We start from the raw sequence: 19,894 nt of genomic DNA, 5'->3' as shown, positions 1-19,894 counted from the left end.
CAGAGGCCTCCCAAGGTGGTACTCTGGAAGGATCAGAAGGTCTCAACCCATCTCAAGTGTCATGGCCCCCAGGTTTCTGTTTATCCTCAGAGAGGTAAGGCCTGTGGCCCAGGTAGAGCCCACTCTTCCCTCTCCGCTCTCAGCTCCTGGCCCAGCTGTACTTACACAGAGGACAGTGGAATAGAAGAGCAGTGCCAGCGGGGCGAGGAGGTCATAGGTGCCCTTCTCCTGGACCTGTGGAGATGAGAGGGAGGTCAAGGTCTCTTGACCACTGACTTGTGGGTGGGAAGCATACAGAATGGCCGCCAGCTCTTCCATGCCGACTCAGCAGATTAATTCAGACATTTCCTTCTTTCTCCCTTCTCTCCCCTAACTTGCTTTGTCTTCAACAAAACCCTCCCTGTGGCTCCGTGGCAGTGGGTCCTTTATGTGTGAGTTTGGGAGCTAAGCACTCCAGAGGGGAGTGTGGCTCTTGAATTGGTTTGCCTGTGATCAGCAAGCAAAGGCACCAGGTAAATCTGATACCAGGATGGTGGCTGTGAACGCTGCAGTCAGTAACGGGCTTAAATGATGAACTTTCTTCTGGGGGGCAACTAGCTAAGAGAGAGAATCACCTTTATAACTCAGAAAGACAAACAACTTAAAAGAGAATCCTCCATGAAGCAGCTTGAGTCACTCTGGGGACTTGGCTCGTTCTGGAACCTCAGCCAGCTCAGCATTACATACACTCTCCAGCCGTGGAAGCTGCACACTGAGCTGTCAGAGGAGGCCTTGGCTTCCCTTCCCAGTCAGTTTTCTCTTCCTTGTCTCTGTTGGTGTGGATCCTTCTGAGGAAAGGAACTCAGTGAAGCTTGCTCCCTGCCTCCTCTTCCCTCCTAGTCTACACCCTGACTGCGAGCAGCATCATCCTAAGCGGTAGCTTGATCTCAGGTTCATATGACACCCTGCTACATGTTTACACAGGACAGGACTCTCAGTGCAGGAGCATAGCAAACAGGAACCCAGGGTCAGGCAAACCCTCTGGGTGGTCTGGGAGCCTCAGAGCTGACCTAAGTCCTGACTCTACAAGGTCAATGCCTGCTGTGCTCATCAGCGTCTGGCTCAGCCTCACCTCTTGGGTCTTCTGTAGGATCTGTTCCAGGAGGATGAGGAAGTGGCCCGGGTCCCTGCTGACCAGCTCCTGTAGGCTCCAGCAGTTCAGACACAGCCCGGCTAGACAAGAGGCAAATTAGGCCAGTGGTTAGTTTCACTCTCTCTGGTTAGCCATAGGCAGTGCAGTAGAGAAGGGGGTTTATTCTAGAACCCTGCTATGGAAGAGTATTCCTGAATATTTCTTTCTAAATAGAGTCTTGGAGAAATGATGTCAGTTAAAGCCCCCAAGTTCCATCAGGACATGCAAAGCCAGAACTGGTGGCACAGGTCTGGAAACCCAGAATTTGGGAAGCTGTGGCAGTAGAATCATAAGTTCAGGGGCACCATAGGCTATGTAATTCAAGGCTAGCCTGGGTTATATGCTGAGTAGCAATAACAATGATGATAACAAAAGAAAAAAGTCCATAAGACATAATGACCTGTTTCTTATCCCTGAATCTGAGGTCGTTCCTCAACCATTGGGGTTGTTGATCGAAGCTAGGATCCTTTAGAGGCCAAAGAACCTGCTGAGACTCTGCCTCTGCACCTCTGGGTGCAGCAGTGGTCCCAACAGTTTTCCCTGCCCAGATTTCCTATTGTAGGTGCCAATTCCGACCAGATGCAAGGAAGTTGGGGTAGAGGTAAAAATTGCTCCAAGACAAGAGCCCCACCCCAGTCCCAAGGGTGCCGAGTCCGAGACAGTCATGTGGCTTCCCAAGACTGATTGGTAGAGGAGCCCTGGAAGGAAGGGGAAGCTCGACTCACTGAGTTAAAAAGTTCTGAGCCCTTGTCATTAGGACTTCCTTAAAGTGCTGGTTCCTGATTTTCCTGAACTCAGCAAGGGCAAACCCCTAAAAATTAAAGAGGTGATCACAGGGATGGGGCTGGATCTGTGGGCTGGGGAGTGAGCACAGTAGGTGGTGGAAGGGGACATGGCCTTCATGAAACTGGGGCCTGTGCTTCCTTGGTTTGTGGGTGCTTTTCAAAATCCTGGAAGCTCCTGGAAGTGTATCCACACGCCTATAGTTTTTTGTCTAGCATGCATGAGATGTCAGGCTCAACATTTAGTACTGCAAGAAAAAGAAAAGGGAAAGACCAACCCAGCAAACAGAGAAAAGCATCAGTGCAGAAGCCAGATATTTCCTTATTTCTTACTTAATGATGCTTGACCCCGACATTATGTAAACTTTGGCTGTGTCAAAACCTGGGGAGGCAGGAAGGACAGACGTTCTTCACTGACTATACTCTGTGCCACTATGGTGTGAGGCTGTCACACACATTCTCTCTGCCCAGCTTCTAGTCATTCTTATTTCCATTATCCACTGGGCTATCATAAGGACAAGTGGATTGTACAAGGTTGTATAGTCAGTGAGAGTCTTAATCCAAATCTATCTAGTTCCAAAAGACAGAAAAAGCTGTCCACGGAGGTGACATCTGAGCTGAGACCAGCATAAGAAGGGGCCAGTTTCCAGAGAAGAGATCCAGGAAGCGAGCACAGAGGTTCTGGATGAAACCTTCATCTGAGATTCTGGAATGTCTCCCAGTTCCCCAGACCTACCTGACCAGGGAGCAGAACGGCGTCCGAGGCTCAGTCCATGCAAGCATCGCTCCAGAGCGTGCTGGATGCGGTCCTCTGTGCAGGTTGTGGCTGCTGGCTGCATCCTGAGTCATTGCCTGCATGGGGGATGGACAGACACTGGTCAGCTTGTTGGGCTCCCTTCCTGGAGAACAGGAGGCTAGGGGAGCCCTCAACCCAGCAGCACCGTAGTAAAACTGGCAGACACTCACAGCCCACTTGGGTGCTGTGGGTACTGCACAAGGAGGCTCCCAGCTGTCTATAGGGAGGGAACAGCTTCCGGAAGGTTCATCTGTGTGGCAGGAGAGGGCATTCACAGGGCAGCACGGCGGTGGAGAAAAAGAAAATTCTAGGATGGAAACAGAGTGGGAAATGGGACATGCCTATTCACCAGGCAGTAGGGAGTGTTGCCAAGTCCCTAGGAAATGCCCAGGGATAGCTAGAGAATGGCCAGACCTCAGACATCTGGGCAAGGGACCTCCAGTGGGGAATCAAAACCATCTGGGATGTTTTCTTGTGAATTCCCAGACCTGTGTCTCCTAGTCCTACAGGAGTGGGGCTGCAGGATCTCCCTCCACATGCTGGACACCAAATGCCACTTCAAGGGCTAGAACAGGGGTGGGGTCTCATCTCACACGTTGCCTCACCCCTATCCCATACAACCTCCATTCAGATGCCCAGGTCCTTTCTGCCTTGAATATTTTGCAGTCTATCCAAAGCCCTTGCCCAGTGTCCTTCTACATTTTCCTGAGGCCCAGCTGACCCAACTAGAGGACCACAAGGAGGGGACTTCAGGAACCGTTTTAACACCAGGTGGGAAACTGAGAGTCTCCAAAAGGTCTAACCCCATGTTTTGGTTCTGGTGAGGGCTCTCTGGGTCCTTTGGAACCCTGATTTTCGCTAGTCATGAGATTTGTAGCAAATGCCTGAGTTTCCTCCCAGACTCAGTTTGATCATATGTGAAGCAGAGATGGTGATGGTGCAGAAGTCACGAGGCTTTGGGGAGGACACAGGACCCCAGCTGAGCATCCGGTGTGAGACCACGCAACCATCTCTGCCATACTTGCCTGCCCTCGGGGTTTTATCTTACTGCAGATACTGTCCCTGGGCCTGTCAGGCCAGGACATCCGGGAAACTGCGGAAGTGTTGGAACAGTCCTGTGGATCTGAGGACAAACCAGGAAACCAGAAGAGGAAGCAGAACCTCCAAACTAAGCCATGCAAACAACATGCAAAGAGGGATAAATTCCCCAACACAGATCCAGATGCGCAGATCTCAGAGTCTTAACCTAGGCAAATCCTCCTGCTTCCCCATCTGGAGGAGAGTACAAGCAACCCCTGAAAAGTAAGCTCTTTGTGAGCTGTTCCACCAATGTCCCTAGAGACTGATGATGCATCATGAAACTGGGATGGCACGGCAGCACCCATGAACCATGCCATCTTCCATTTCCTGACCACCTACTGTGTGCCAGGGACAGAGCAGGCATGAGTTCCTGGGTAGAAGACATTGACTCCAACAACCATACAAAGGGGGACTCCTGGAAGATGACATACACTATGAAGAGTGGGTGGTGCTGGGAGATGGACAGCTGGCCAGCCCACACAGTAGGTTGTTTAGGTCAAAGGGGGACTTGGAGCCAGTTAGGGACACCTAGGGTTAAGTGAGAGGAAGAGTATTCCAGAAAGAGGAGATAGTATTGTCAAGATCTGGGTGCAGGAATGAACTTGCCAAGGACCTAGACCCTGGAGCAGAGTGTCAGGACACTGGGCTTGCCTGGAACACAGCCTGACCCAGGTTCCATAGCCCCAGATGCTGGGATGGTGAGCTGAGTTAAGAAGAATTCTCACTTACTGTTCATGACCAAGCCCTTAAATGTTATCCTTGGTGATGTTGTGATGCCTCAAGGTATCAGGCCTTTTCAGAACTGCTGCAACATTTGCCTTCGAACTATGCAGAACCCACTGCCCCCAGACAGAGAAAGCAACTTCCTGAGCTCAGATCCTTTTTCATCCTGGGCTGTGCCGGTACCCAGCGAAGCTGAATGACCATGGGATTAACACCTGTGATGAGCGGCTGATCTCAGTGACAGTCCAAACTCTAGCCCCTACACATCATGTCTATCAGCCGGGAGCTGACAAGCACCTGCTGATGGAACAATAGAAACCTTCATGCAGACAACTTTAGAGACCCAACCTAGCCTTTGTCTTCATAGCTGTTCCCCCATTAATCCTAGGCCAAGTTCTTGAGGGAGGGATAAGAAGTCACCCCAGCTGGTCCTTTGTGGGGCAAGTGGACCATGCCACCAAACAGAAGACCTGGTAAGGCTGAAGCAGGTTCACAACCCCCTGGAATTCTCATAACGGAGAACAGCAGGTTTTAGAACCAACTCCCAGCCAGGGTCTACCTGTCCTGGAACACATAACCACAAAATCCTATTAGTGGACCATGACAACTGGTCATGTAGCATAAAAACCTAGAGTTCTCCATGTTAATGAGGTATCTACATACTCCCCTGAGTGTTCAGCCAATCCCTTTCTGTGAAAGGGATTTAATCCCCGCTTCACCCTTAGTAAGATGTGTGCACTCACATCCATCATGAATAAAGCAGTTTGGACAAGCAAGGGTCATCCCCATCAAGGATTGCCACAGGTTGGTGAGGTTTGGGGGGGGGGAGACCATCTTCATAAATAACTGTGTCTAAATCTCCCAGAGAAGACCTTCCTTTTCAGCCCCTCTGTACTATTGACATTCACTCAGAACCAAACCAGATTCTGCTCCGTTCCCAGCTCAGCTATCCCCTTTTTCCCTGGTGCACGGACCATTCTCAACTCCTCTCAGACCCCAGCTGTGTCTGGGTACACAGGAGATGGAGAACCACAGCATCCATTCCAGCCCCTGCTGTTTCTCACCAGGAATAATGCAGGCTGGAACCTCTATCATGGGCTGCATTCTGCCTTCCCTGAGAAGCGTGTTTCCCTGAGTGCTCCGGTATCCCAGTGGCAAGGCAGATACACAGCCCACTGCCCAACAGTCCTTCAGTTTCCACAAGAGGAATATGGAAGCTGGAGGGGATACGGAGCCTGCTCTAGGCCACCAGGAGCACAGTAGAACTATAGGGAAGTCATACTGCTCCCAAGGGCTCAGGGAGCAAGTAGGACTTTCCCTTTTCCCTAGCTCTGGCTGAACCCCAATCCCAAGTTCAAAGTGCTGAATGCACTACATTCCAAAGTTCCCTGGAGAGGTAGCTCAGTGGTTAAGAGCACTTGTTGCTCTTGCAGAGGATCTAATTTCAGTTCCCAGGACCCATACCAAGCTGCCCACAACTACCTGTCACCCCAGCTCCCGGGGGATCCAACATGTCTAGTCTCTACGGGCACCTGCATTCACACACACATACTTACACATAAACACAGAATATAATTAAAGAAATGTTTGAAGTTCCAGAAGGCACTTGGACAGTGGCTGCAACTATCTTGGTGCTGTCTGCACGGACCTGGAACAACCGTGTTTGTACTCATTACCATAAGACAGCAAAAGGGAGAGGGTCTGGAAGGTGCACACGCCCTCTTAAGGCAAGGGCTTGAGGGATCTGAAGAGAGTGCCTGAGGATATGAATCTAGGGGAGACTCTATCAAGTCATCAGAAACATTGTCAGAAAACAGGGAAGAGGCAGAGGGACAGAGGGACAGCTTGCAAGTCCACTGTGTGGGTAGCAGGACACCAGGAGACAGCTGGACTTAAGCAGTTTTGGGTGGGAAAACCCAGTAGTAAGAGGTGGGAGGCTGGACCACCTCTGCAGAACAGTAGTGAGAGAGGAGAAAAAGATGGGCAGTTAGTGTCACGGAGGAGTAGAATACCTTGCCTGGGTTTACACAGCTTAGAGGTAGTGTTTTAGTTTGGGTTTTACTGCTGTGAACAGACACTATGACCAAGGAAAGTCTTATAAGGACAACACTTAATTGGGGCTGGCTTACATGTTCAGAGGTTCAGTCCATTATCATCAAGGTGGGAACATGGCAGCATCCAGGCAGGCATGGTGCAGGCGGAGCTGAGGGTTCTACATCTTCATCTAAAGGCTGCTAGCAGAATACTGACTTCTAGGCAGCTAGGACAAGGGTATTAAAGACCATGCTCACAGTGACACACCTACTCCAACAGGGCCACACCCTCTAATAGTGCCACTCCCTGGGCCGAGCATGTACAAACCATCATAGGTAGCAAAGCCAACCCAGAGAGTTGGGTTCTTAACTCTGCACACATCGTCCCTCAGTAAATCAGATGAAGTTAGAAAAGAGAGAAAACCAATGCACGTCTCATATTCCAAGGGAAAACTCAATTCCTCAGTTTTTGCTTAAAGAGGTTGACATTTCTGGTTTCTAGAGCCCTGACATGTCTGTCTACACCAGCTGCCCAGCCCAGCCTGCCTCCTCCAGAAAATGGACCCCCTTATTATTCAGAAGAGGACACCCTGCGCATGGTGCCATACTGTGACCTGCCTCTCCAGCCTGAGGGATGGATAGCTGTGAACTGGGTGTTAAGTCACCCCTCTGCCCTCAATAATGGACAAGCTGGTGTTGCTGGGAGACCAGTGTGGGTCACCTTTGCCTTACACTGTCGTGATGTAAAGGTGAGATACGAATGAGCCTTCGCAGCCACCATGTTTTCTTCTGCCATGCCCTTGTCCTTACAGGTATCGGAGTCCAGTCCTGGCCTGCTGCTAGCAGCCTTCCCCAGTGTCAACAGCACCCTTCTCCAGTGCCTGCTGATCCAGGGCTTCTCCATCCTTCTTCCTGTGGACTCTTTGGTGGTCCCTGGTTCTAAGGAGACAACCAAGGTCTTCTCTTTAGAAGAACCAGATATCCTCCGAGCCCCTGGCAGAGTTTCTGACAGGCTGGGTTCCCTGGAATATTGCAGTCATCTAGGTGTTGGTCCAGGCTCTTAAGAGTTGGGATCTGGGGCTGGAGAGATGGCTCAGCAGTTACCAGTACTGACTTTCCAAAGGACCAGATTTCAATTGCCAACTCTCACATGTGGCTCACAATCATCTGTATGTCTAGTTCCGTGGCTCCAAGAACCTCCTCTGGCCTTCCTGGACAACAGGCATGCGCATGGTATACAGACAGATATACATGCAGACAAAGCACCCATCAACTTAAAAATGAATGGATGACTTTTTAAAAACAAGGTAGGAGCTACTGAATGCTTGGCCTGGGCAGCCTGAGGGAAGCAATAGAGGTCCAGTGTCCGAGCCCCTCAGTTAACTACAGAGACGAGAGTAGGTACGGGCTCATCCAGAGCCTACTAGGTCAGGTCAGCCCCTGTGCTCCACGCCTGATCCTGCCCGAGACTCATGTTGACACGATGACTCAGTGACATCTGCCATTCCTTATGACTGTGGGCAGAACTCCATTGGCTCTGGGGAAGGGGTGACTGAAGACAGTGGGAAGAGACCTTTTTCAAAAGCTTGGGAAGCAAGACCTGCTTCGTTCAGTATCCAAGGCCCCATCCTGGGATTCCCCTCATTAAGAGGAGCCTCCATTGTAAAATTCCTGCTGCTGCCAGGCAGGATCCCCAGATGGGCAGTGCTGAAACATTAAACAGTGGCTTCTTCCATTTCAAGTTCCTCTTCTGAGCCAGTGCTGAGGGCTGGCTGATCTTACTGAGGACCCTGAAGAGAGTAGGAAGGCTTGCCTTCAGAGACAGTGGAAGTCTGAGTCCAGACTCACTTGCTTGGATGGGGGGTCCCACCCTTCCGACGGTAATGAGTCACCTCAGCCTCCAAGTTATTTTTGCATTATTTTTCTAATTTCTCCTAGAGTTACTGGAACAGGTTCTCAAATTTCTATTTTGAAGACTCTGGTTTTCTGACATAATTCCCTTTTATCAAAAGTTCAAAAAGTATTGGCAAGGACAGGAATTCCCAAGTCATTTTTACAATGACTTCTGTATCTGGAGTCACATTCCCTCTCTTCATGTTGGGTCACTATATTGCCTAAAGTACAGATTCAGAGTTGTAGTAAACATTGTATGTCAGACTACAGTTGCTGAAATAATTGTTTTTGGCACTTATGTTAGTCATTGTTACTACGGTGATAGCGTCGTGTGGACAGTGGCTGAATGTCTGCCTTCTCTCAATGCTCACTATTGCTTCGCTCTGCACTCTGAAATCCTCAATTTCAGTTCATTTCTGGCTCAGTTGGGTATTCTGAGTAATGGCAGGCTGAGTGTATGGCCAAGGTACAAGATCTTATAAGTCATATGTCTTTCAAGAATCACGGCCTTATCAGTGGTAGAGCTGGTGGCTTTTATCCTCGCCCCATCCCGATATATTGTAGAAACCGCAGTTAACAACAACAAAACACGGCTGTAACAATGAAAAGAATTAGAGATTCTAACTCGAATGTGGTTGGATAAAAATGAACATAGAAATTAATATTTCTCAATTCTTAATCCTTAAATTATGTTCTAGGGAAAAGGCTCCACTTGTAATAGCATCAAGAGAAATAAAGATAATAAACTTTCAAAATAAGCCATTTTTATGAATAAAACTTTTGAGAGACAGAAAAAGTGAGAGCAAATGGAAACACACACCCTCTCATTATGCAGAAAGATCCAGAATTAAATATAAGCCATGCGGAAAAACACAAGCCTAAACATGAATAATTAAAATTGCAAAATCCTTGGACATGAGGAAGAAGCTTTGTCACAGTGGATTTCGGGGCTATAACACTTGTGCTAATTATGGCTGTGGCTGGGATAGAACCTGTGACCAAGGCAACACTGAGGGAAGAGTTTACTTGAGCATATAGTTCCAGAGGGTTAGAGCCTGTAATTGAGGGGACAGTATAGCAGCAAGTGGCAGGCAGGGTAGCTCAAGCAGGAAGCTGAGAGTTCACATCTTAACCACAAGCAAGCAGGCAGAGCAAACTAGAAGCAAGGGAGGCTCTTCATCACCATCATCACCATCATCATCATCACCATCACCATCATCATCATCTCAAAGACCACCCCTCGTGACATATGTCTACTTTCAGGGCTTTACAACTAAACCTCCCAAACAACACCATCAACCAGGAACTAAGTGTTCAAAGCCTAAGCCTATAGGGACATGTCTCATTCAAAGCACCACATGCCGAAGAATCCAGGCCACAAAAGGAAAACTTGGAAAAATTAGACCTCAGAGCCAAAACTAAATTAGGTCTAAGAGCCAAAACTCTGCATCGAAGGCTCCAGTCAAGAGTGAAATGCCCACAGAACAGAAGGCATACTTGCCTGTCTTTTGGGTGATAAAAGACTAATATCCAGAAAGGAAAGGAAAGGACTACAAGTAACCCCATCACCATCACTGTCCAAATAGATGAAGGACTTGAATGAATATTTCCCCAAGAAATGTGCAGGTGGCTAATAAATACTTGAAAGGTGTTTTTCAGTGCCAGTAAGAATGCTCAACAGGTAAAAGGCAATTGGCACAAAAACAGGTGACCTCAGTTCAATCCTTAGAACCTACATAAAGGTAGGAGGAACATACTACACAACATTGTCCTCTGACCTCCATACACCAGCCATGGTAAGTGGACCCCACACATATACACAATACCTGGTAGTAATAGAACCCTTTCACTACTCATCACTATGGAAATGCAAATCAAAACTGGGCCACTCCTATCAGTATGGCTACTATTAGAGAAAAAAAAAACAACAAAGTAGAAGTTAGGCTGTGAAGAAGTCAGAGCCTGAGGCACCGCTGCCTAGGAATGTGAAACAAGGTAGCAGCTTCAGAAGAACAAGGTGCTTCCTCAAAAGACAAACAGCAAGACTGACATAGGTATAATCCTGCCACTTCTGGATAGGCGCTCAACATAAACTGAAAGCAAGGTCATGAACGTCCATATTCATAGAGGCTTTGGATACAGTGGCGAAAGTCTGGAAGTAAGTCAAGTGTCCAGAGAAGAGATGAATGAACAAACAAGATGTGGGGTGCGTGTGCGTGTGCGTGTGCGTGTGTGTGTGTGTGTGTGTGTGTGTGTATTTCAGTCTCTCGAAGGAAGAAAATCCTGACGGACACTACAATGCAGACGAACCGAGCATCTTCTGCTGAGTGCAATAAGCTGGTTGCAAATAGAGGAAAGCATAACTGCACTTGGGTGAGGTACCTAGAGCTGTCCGTCAAAGGACTAGAAAGTTGATTATGGTTGCCAAGGGCTGAGGGAAGGAGGCAGGAAGTGGTTAAATGGGTACATATACATAAGATGAAAATGAGTTCTGCAGACCGATTGCACTACTGGGTGAAAGGACGTAAGACTACTGAACAGGGGTGGGGGTGGAGCTCGCCTGGTAAAGGGCTGTGACCCTCCGGACCACATAAAGGGGTGTGATAGAGTGCCAGCATTTTGAAAGCAGAGGCAGGAGGATCACAGTTCAGAGGCATCCTCAGCTACACATCAAGTGTGAAGTTTGGGGATACTATTGTTAAAAAAATAAATATTTTAAGGCTATTTGAATGGTTCATCCAAACATGGTTAAAATGGTATGTTATATGGTATGTGCATTTAACCACAAGTGGAAAAAATAATCAATGGATGTGATATTACACAGGAATGTCAATTCTCCATGAATTTCAGTCTAGAGTAGTGGTTCCCAACCTTCCTAATGCTGCAACCCTTTAATAAAACCCCTCGTATTGAGGTGACTCCCAACCATAAAATTGTTTTCATTGCTACTTTGTAACTGTATTTTTGTAACTGTTATGAATCACAATGCAAATGTCTGTGTTTTCTGATGGTCTTAGGGGACCCCTGCAAAAGGGTCGTTTGATTCCCCCCACGAGGGATCAGGACCCACAGGTAGAGAATCACTGGTCTAGTGAGTAGGAAGGAATAAAGAAGAAGACAAGAAGGAGTGGGGAAGGAGGAAGGAGGGCAGACGAAAGGAGGGCTGGCTGCCTACTACTGAGCGTCTTTTCTGTCTCACACTATGCTAGGCAGCTCCAGTTGCTGATTAACTTTAATGACCACAGTCTCCTGAAGTGGTTACCCACAATTCCTGGGGCCCAAGCAGGTTAATCCATTTGTCATTCATGTTTCTGTCATCACAGGTTCTATGGCCTGAGCTAGAAGCACATCCAGAGTTGGTCTAACTCCAAAAGCCCATGTCCTTCCTCCACACTGTTCACGGGAGCTCATTCCTACCCTTTTCTAGACAGGCAAAGGTCTGCATCCTTGGTGTGTGGGTAGAGAGATCAGAGAACAACTTGCAAGATTCAGTTCTCTCCCTTCTGCCATGTGGGATCAGGCTTGGCAACAAGTTCCCTGTCCCACTGAGCCATCTCTCTGGCCCAGTTTTTACGACTTTTTTATAAAGCAGACACTGATTTAAGAGTCCCATTTAGCCTAGTCTAGAACTCTCCAGAACACTGAGGGACCATTTACTACAAACTGATACTACCTTTCCAAATGTATAGAGAAGGGGAAATATACATTTCTATAAATAGAGGGAAACGGGTGCACCTATGCAGACACTCTAAACTGAAAGCCACATACCCCCACCACAGAGATACACACATATATTTAATTTAAAATGATAAAAATTAGTTTAAAAATGTCAATAGATGTTGGGTAGAGTTGGAATTACGGTTGACTAAGGTTAAGTCCCCGAGTGAATATGCACACTTACAGGGTGTTTCGTTCCCTTTGCATTCTCCTTTCATGAAGACTGGTGGGGTGCATTTGCTGAGATGGAAAAGCTTAGCAGGAAGAGGATTTGGGGGTGACAAAGGAAAGTTCTGCCTTGTCCAGCTGCCTACCTTCTCCTGACCCCAGGGAGAGTCGCTTATCTACATTTGGGGATTCACAGATTAGTGGCCAGTGAAATGAGGGCTCCTGTTAAGACAGAAGCGAAGGACCCAGGAGCTCCCGGCAACATGGAGGATTTTATGATCACAGAGCAAGAAAACTCAACAGACTAAGCCGAGAGAAGGAAGGCAGGTGACAGGCAACTGGGTTGAGGAGTTTTGCTTTGAAGTGTTTGGAATATCTCATAAACTGCAGAGTTTCTTTTATTCTGCTTTATCTAGCAGAATATCTTTATCTAGTTTCTGAGAATTATGGTCAAAAGGATCTTGAGATTTTTTTTCTAATTGTTCTTCTATTAAAGTATTCAGAATTTGCCAGGCAAGTTGGCATATGCTTTTGATTCCAGGACTCAGGAGGCAGAGGCAGGCAGATATCCATGTTCCAGGCCAGTGACACCAGGATAGCCAGTGTTGGATAGTGAGGCCCTGTTTCAAAATGTATATATGTATTTGTATTTCCATCTAAACAAGATCACATGCCAACCTGCTAACGACAAGTATCTCCAAGAGGAAATATTAGACATATTTATCTCTAAACATTTTATAAGAATTGATTTTTTTTACCTCGGTTTTGTTCTGAGACAATGTTTCAGCTAGCCCAGGCTGGCTTCATAAACTCATATGCAGTCAAGAATGACCAGGAACTTTTGTTCTTCCTGCTTCTACCTCAGTAGTGTTAGGAGTACAGTCATATACCATCACATCTGTGTGGTGCTGGGGATCTAAGCAAGGCTTTGTGCATGCTAGGCAAGCCTTCTACAGTTGGGCTACCCAACCCCTACACAAAGAACAGGTGTTACACTTGTAAAAGCAATGTTTCTTTATTGTGTTCGCCCCAGGACAGTGTATGTACCATGAACCTAAGGGGACTCTGGAGGGTACAGGAAGGCAGAGCAGCTAGGAACTTTGGGAACACAGAAGGACAGGAGCACACAGCAGCAGATTCCCTGGGTTTTCTTCCTGCTTGCATAGTCTCAACAGTGAAGAGCTAGCAACCTAGAAAGTCAGTGCATACAGATGGGAAAAGCTGGCTTTTTCCCAGGACGAGGAATGGGGCAGCTTAACAAGGCAGGCAGCCTTCAAGCCACCTGAGCTCCACACAGAAAGTGTAGCATCACTCCCACCAGGGATAGCCAGGGCAAAGTATATGCTTCCCCTCTGCCATCTACAAACAGACCTCAGCCAGGGGACTGAGAAAACCGGAAGAGAGCCATGCCTTTCATCCTCACAGTGGTCAAGAGCATCCTCCCCGTCCCATGGTGTCAGTAGGCAGTGGGGCCTTGCTTCTATCCCGGATAATAAGCATCTCTGCTCCCCAACAGGTGGTGTTAAGAGAAGTCTAGTGCAGAGTCTAGACTCTGATCGGTAACTTGCAGTAGTGAGGTTATCCTTTCTCCCATCACCATGGCAACGCTGGAGTGTAATGATACACGCCTGTCCCTTCTAGCCAGAGAGGAATAGGCAGAAACCTAATAGGAAACTGGACTCCCTCTCTACCCATTAGTAACAAGGGCCCTCCCCAATGTCATTGAGGTTAAGTATGGAACCAGGGCTCCGCCCCATCTAGCGGTAATTAGGCAAGGATCCTCACTTCCCTGATGGAGACGTGTCAAAGAAGGCAGCTAAGATGCAAGACTGAAATAAGATTCTAACCATCATCACTCCCACAATACCCACGATGATCATGTTTTAAAAAAGAACTTGCCATGGGGCTGATGAGATGGCTGGGTTTGTGCATAAGCCTGTGGGCTTGAGTTTAGATCCCAGCACCCATGCAGAAAGCTGGGCATGGTGGGGCGTATTTATAACCAGAGCAGAGGACTGGAGCATGGGATGGAGTGGACAGGCGGATCCATGAAGCTCACTGGACAGCCAAACCAATGAGTTACTAGTTTCAAATTTGGCAAGAGACCATCTCAATACTAATGATGATAATAATAATAATAATAATTATTATTATTATTATAACCAAGGTGGAAAGAAATTGAAAAGCCACCTAATGTTAACCCTTGACCTCCACAAGCACACAATTGGAGTTACAGACAGTTGTAAGCTGTTCTGTGGGTCCTTGGAACTGAACCAAAGCCCTCAAAAAGGGTGGTCGGAGCTCCTAGCTGCTGAATCATCTAAGCCATATCTTTTTTAAAAATACATTTATGTGTGTGTTTGTGGGTGTGCATCTACCACAGCACACGTGAGGAGATAGGTCACAGGACAACTAATAAGTCACTTCTCTCCCTGTACCATGTGAGTCCCCGGGGTTGAACTCAGGGTCTCTGGTTTGGTGACAAACGTCACTACCCACTCAGCTACCTTACTGACCCTCAGCTTATTGCTTTAAGGTAGGTCTTCTGACCTCTAGGCTGGTCAAAAGGCCATTCTCCACATTCTCCACTGCTTCTCTGCTTCCCCAGTGATCACAGTACAATCGTCTGTTCCCATTTCTGGCCACAGGGGCCTGTCCACTGTGTTAATGGTTCTGTCTCCTTGACGTGGCATAGGACCTGGACTGAATGAATCTCCTTGTACAATAAATATACAAGCCAAAGCTCCACCCAAATATGTACCCATGAGCATATGAGCAATAGGGGATATTCCTCAGGCCTGAGGGGAAATCACATCGACTACAGCACCCCAGTGACTCAGTCTGCTGTGATGTTGATGAGGTCAATTCTGGATACCCACAGTCAGGGCACACTGCCTGGAAGACCAGCTTCCTCCTTTTTATTTTTTCCCTCAGCTAAAGGCCAAAGAAAGAGGTTCAGGTCAGAACCCAAACTTCCTAAGAACCACCCTTAAGACCAGAGCATGAAAACAGAACCTATTCTTGCCTCCCTCCCTTTGGCTCCTCCCACACTGAGAGAGCAACCATGTTGAGAATGGAGAACAACTCTAAACCCCCAGATGCCCCTGCCTGGATGGGGTCCCCATGGGATTCCAGTTGATATTTTTTTAATTCTTTATTTTTTTCCTTTTTTTAAACAATAAAACAATTCTTCTTTTAAAGATCTATTTCTTTTTATGTGTATGAGTGTTTGCTTGCATTGTATATATGAACACCAACCTGCACTAACCTCAGCCGCTTCATAAAGTCAGGTGGTATCTTTCTTCACTACTTCAGACTTGATGGTGCCCCAGGAGTTGATCTGACAGAATCCCAGACCAGACCTGGTGCCAGACCTACCCTGGATCCACTTCCCCCTGACCACATAGGCCTCTGTGACCTCTGCTGGGAAAGCCTAACCATGAGTGCCTTCCTAGCAAAGACCGCCTACACCTGGTTTGAACTAGCTAGTCAAACGGTGAAATGTGACTCTCAGCTGTGGTAAACACACAGTCTGTTGCCTATTGTATCATAGTCCTTTATCTCACAAATGTGTCAATGCTGCCATCGCCACCACTGAGACTAAACTCTACCTTCTAGTTAATGGATTGGTACCCCACTAGCTGTAAGGTTGATATGACCAGTTTCCAATTGCGGTATTTGGTGGAGGTCTGGTAAAGCTAGCACAAGCTGTGTGGGTAATGAACAACATCACTGCCATTGCTGACAACTGGGTACCTGGACCACAAGTTTGATTTGTCATGAGTTTGGTGACTGGTATGTGGCTATAACTGTCACTAACAAGTTAGTGAATTCTACCTAGCCACAACCCAGAATCTTCTGAAAGAGAGACTCAACTGAGGGACTGCCTGGATTAGGTTGACCTAATGTGAAAAGTTTGTATATGCTCCATATCTGTAGCATCATTTGTTGAAAAGATTTCCTGTCTACATTATATTGTCTTGTTTCCATTGTTGGAGATGAGTTGATAGCATACTTGTGTGGATCTGATTCTGGGCTCTCTCTTCTGCTCTACAGACCCATTTGCCTATTGCTCCCCAATATGCTACGAGACAATGCTGTGTCTTGAAGTCCTTAGTGGCAGCCCTCTGACTTTGTTCTCCCTCAGTACTGCATTCTCTACTTTAGGTCCTTTTCCTTTCCATGTAAACTTTAGAACAAACTGATTCATATCTGCAAAGTAACTTTGTATTCTTGTTTGGATTGTACTGATGACATAAGTCAGTCATGGAAAAGTGGATACCCTAACCATAACGGGATCTCCTATCCACGAGCCTGGAATACTTCTCCCTTTGTTTATATGTTCTTACATTTCTTTCATTGGCTTTAGGGTTTCCACATACAGCTCTTGATACAGTAATTATTTCATTTCAGATTAGATTCTACATAACTACTTCATCTTTGATGTCTATGTAGATGGTACTTAGGTGGGTTTTTTTTAAACTTCAAATTCCAACAATTCATTGCTGATCTATATAGGGATGCAATTGACTTTTATATATCATTAGTCCGCCAATCTTGCTATAACTGTCTGTTGGGTCAAGAAATTTTGATATTGCTCTTGATTCTTTAGGATCCATATAGACAATACTCTCATCTACAAATGAGACCAGTTTTGTGACTTCCTTCCCTTTCTGTAGATGTCATATTTCCTTTTCTTGGTTTTTGCATTAGCTAAGACTTCTAGTACAAACTTGAGTAGGAGTGGAGACCAAGCATCGTTTAGCTTGTCCCTGACCTTAGTAAGGAAGTGTCTAGTTTCTTGACGTTAAGCCTGACGCTACGTTCTTTGTAATTATGCTTTCTCTGGTTGAAGATATGACTCTCTAGTCCTACTATGCTGTGAAGTTTTGCTGTGCCTGGGTGCAAGACGGTCAAAAATTATTTTTCCAAATGTATTGATATGATTATGATTTTTCTTTGTCAGTCTGTAGAAGCCATGAGTTGTACCAGTTGACTTTCAAATGATGACTAAGCATCATGTACCTGAAATAAATCCCTCATAGTCTACAGTGTCTCTGGCTGTGGGGAGAGTTCTTTTATACATTGTTGGATTAAGATTGCTCTACAGCTGTTGAAGATTTTTGTATCTGTGGGCATGGGGAACGCTGATCTATATCTGTGCATCCTATTTCTTTCTTTTTAAGGCAGCTAGATAGCCAAGATTGACCTTGAACTCCTAACTCTTCTGACTCTAGCTCCTGGATGCTGGAATTGCAGGCCTGTGCCACCACATTCAGTCATGTGGTGCTGGGGACTAAACCCAGGTCTTCTTGTGTGCTGGGAAAGCATTCTACCAACTGAGCCAACTCCCCAGGCCATGACTGTTTTCATATCTATCAGCCTTGAATAGTTGAAACTTGAAGATAAAATACAATATATTGACTTAAGCACTTCTTTCTGATTTGGGCATTAGTGTAATGCTGACCTCAGAAAATGAGTTAAGGCTGGGCATAGTGGTACAGTTTTGTTCTCAGCACTTGGGAGGCAGAGGTAGCTGGATCCCTGTGAATTCCAGGTCAGCCTGGTCTACACAGTGAGACCCTTTAAAAATGAGTTAAGGAACACTCTGCCATCTTCTATATTCTGGAATAGATTTTAGTACCCTATTAGCATTTTCTTTTTAAATATTTATTAGAATTCACCAATGAAACCATGTGGATCTGATTCTATTCATTTTGGAAGGTGACTAACTATTCTCTTTGTTTAATTGACAGAAGTCTCTTCAGACAATTAAGTTCTCCCAGTATGAGTTTCAGTAGAGATAAGGAACCTGCTCATTCCACCCAAACTGTCCAGTTTGTGGGTAAGAGGTGCCCATATTTCTTATAGCCTTTCACTGTCTGTGAAGTTGCTACCAAATTTCACTTTTTTATTGAGATATAGTTCACACAAATTCATCACTATAAAGTGTCCACTCTGGTGTTTAGAACACTCGGTTTGTTATATAACCACCACCACTGCCTTTGCTTGTACATCTCCATCATGAAGTAGGGGCCCTGCCCCTACCTCCCTGTCCTCGGCAACCAGGAATCTACTTCCATCTTTATGAGCATTCTGAACGAAGAGGATCATGTGACACATGGTCTTTTGCATTTGGCTTTTCTCACTTAATGTGTTTTCTAGGGTCACCTGTTTTATCATGTGAGTATGTCCTAAGTATTTCTTCAATAACTATACTCACGTGTCAAAATTCAGACCTGGGAAAAACCTAAGACTCCAGCAGGGCAAAGAAAAAGATGAAATGCACTATCCAGGTGTGGTCCAAGTGTACCCTTCCACATGAACAGAAATGAGCTGAGCCTAGCGATTCCTCTCCAACAGAAAAGATTCAGACTCGAATCTCCTAGGCTTAATCTCCTGCTGCTGTAGTCACAGGTCTCCTGCTTCTGAGGGAACCTCTCTCCTGCCTGGTGCCTAGCTAGGAAGGCATTTGTACATGGAACAATCCTTCAGGGTGTTATTCATCTCCATTTGACATACAAGAAGCATGGATCTGAGAGATTAAGCCATTTTCTCAAGACCTGGAGCCAGTGAGAGCCAAGACGAGACTTCAGGATTACTCAACGCCTAAAATCTCAGCTGTCAGGGAACGCCTAGAATTCTTGTCCTAACTGCTCCAGTAATATGCACTCCAGTAAATAAGCACATCTTATCTTTTTTGTTTGCTGTGAGCCCTTACCTGACAGTCTAGAGAAGTCTACAGACTTCAGACTAATGTTTTAAAATGCATGAGATTACATCACAATTGTAAAGGAAGCACAATCCCCGTGTGAGGGTTAATGTTGATTGTTGACCTGACAAGTGCTAGAATCACCATGGAGACAAACCTCTCGGCAAATCTCTGACGGAGGTTTTAGATTAGGTTGACTGAGGTAGAAAAGACCCATCTTAAATGTGGGTGGCATCATTCATTCCATGAGCTAGAGTCCTAGGCTGTGTAAAGACAAGCAGGGGTGTGGGGAAAGGGCTGGATGGCTCAGGGCTAAGAGCGCTTGCTGTACTTCCAGAGGACCTAGGTTAGCTTTCTAGCACCCACAGGCTGCTTCCGGCTTTCCTGGACACCAGGAATGTCAGTAGTGCAAAGACACATACATGCAGCCCAAATGCTTATACACACAAAATTATAAAATAAAATGAAATTGAGAGAGAGGGGCCTGAGAAACTATAGCAGCAAGGTAAGTAAACAGCACACCATGGAAATACAGTTGCTAACTATTTTAAAACAACCCGATTTCTAAAGAAATACTAGAACTAACACATTAAATAACCAACCCAGCAGTCAGCCTAATTCCTACCACCACACTCTAAAATGTTAAAAAAGCATAAATGACAAAAGCTCTCTGCAACCGCTGTAGAGGGATGCACACATGCACATCTGGAGTTTTGTGGCCGACAAAGACACAGGTGCTGTTGATATGACTGTGGCTTATTGACAATGTTCATAATGAAAGGAAACACTAGTCTTCAGTTAGAAATGTCACCTGTCCTC

The 19,894-nt window shown here is 46.3% G+C and overlaps 1 protein-coding gene across 2 annotated transcripts in view; it reads right to left on the bottom strand.

Annotated features, from left to right (window-relative positions):
* The window catches only part of Pik3r5 (phosphoinositide-3-kinase regulatory subunit 5), a 62,062-nt gene that overhangs the window by 21,039 nt on the left and 21,129 nt on the right, over positions 1–19,894 (bottom strand). Inside the window, exons 1-4 of one of the 2 annotated variants that reach the window (XM_028780200.1) lie at positions 2,920–3,021; positions 2,690–2,805; positions 1,112–1,212; positions 166–234 (exon numbers count right to left, since the gene is read on the bottom strand). In XM_028780200.1, coding sequence (XP_028636033.1) covers positions 166–234; positions 1,112–1,212; positions 2,690–2,792 — 273 coding nt within the window. In that variant the 5' untranslated portion in view covers positions 2,793–2,805; positions 2,920–3,021. Of the gene's footprint in view, positions 1–165; positions 235–1,111; positions 1,213–2,689; positions 2,806–2,919; positions 3,022–19,894 lie in introns of those variants that run through there. The other variant, XM_028780199.1, reaches the window with a different exon arrangement.

This window comes from Grammomys surdaster, unplaced genomic scaffold, assembly GCF_004785775.1.
Source record: "Grammomys surdaster isolate TR1022 unplaced genomic scaffold, NIH_TR_1.0 364, whole genome shotgun sequence".
Taxonomy (NCBI): domain Eukaryota; kingdom Metazoa; phylum Chordata; class Mammalia; order Rodentia; family Muridae; genus Grammomys; species Grammomys surdaster.
This window is presented reverse-complemented; position numbering and strand designations above follow the sequence as displayed.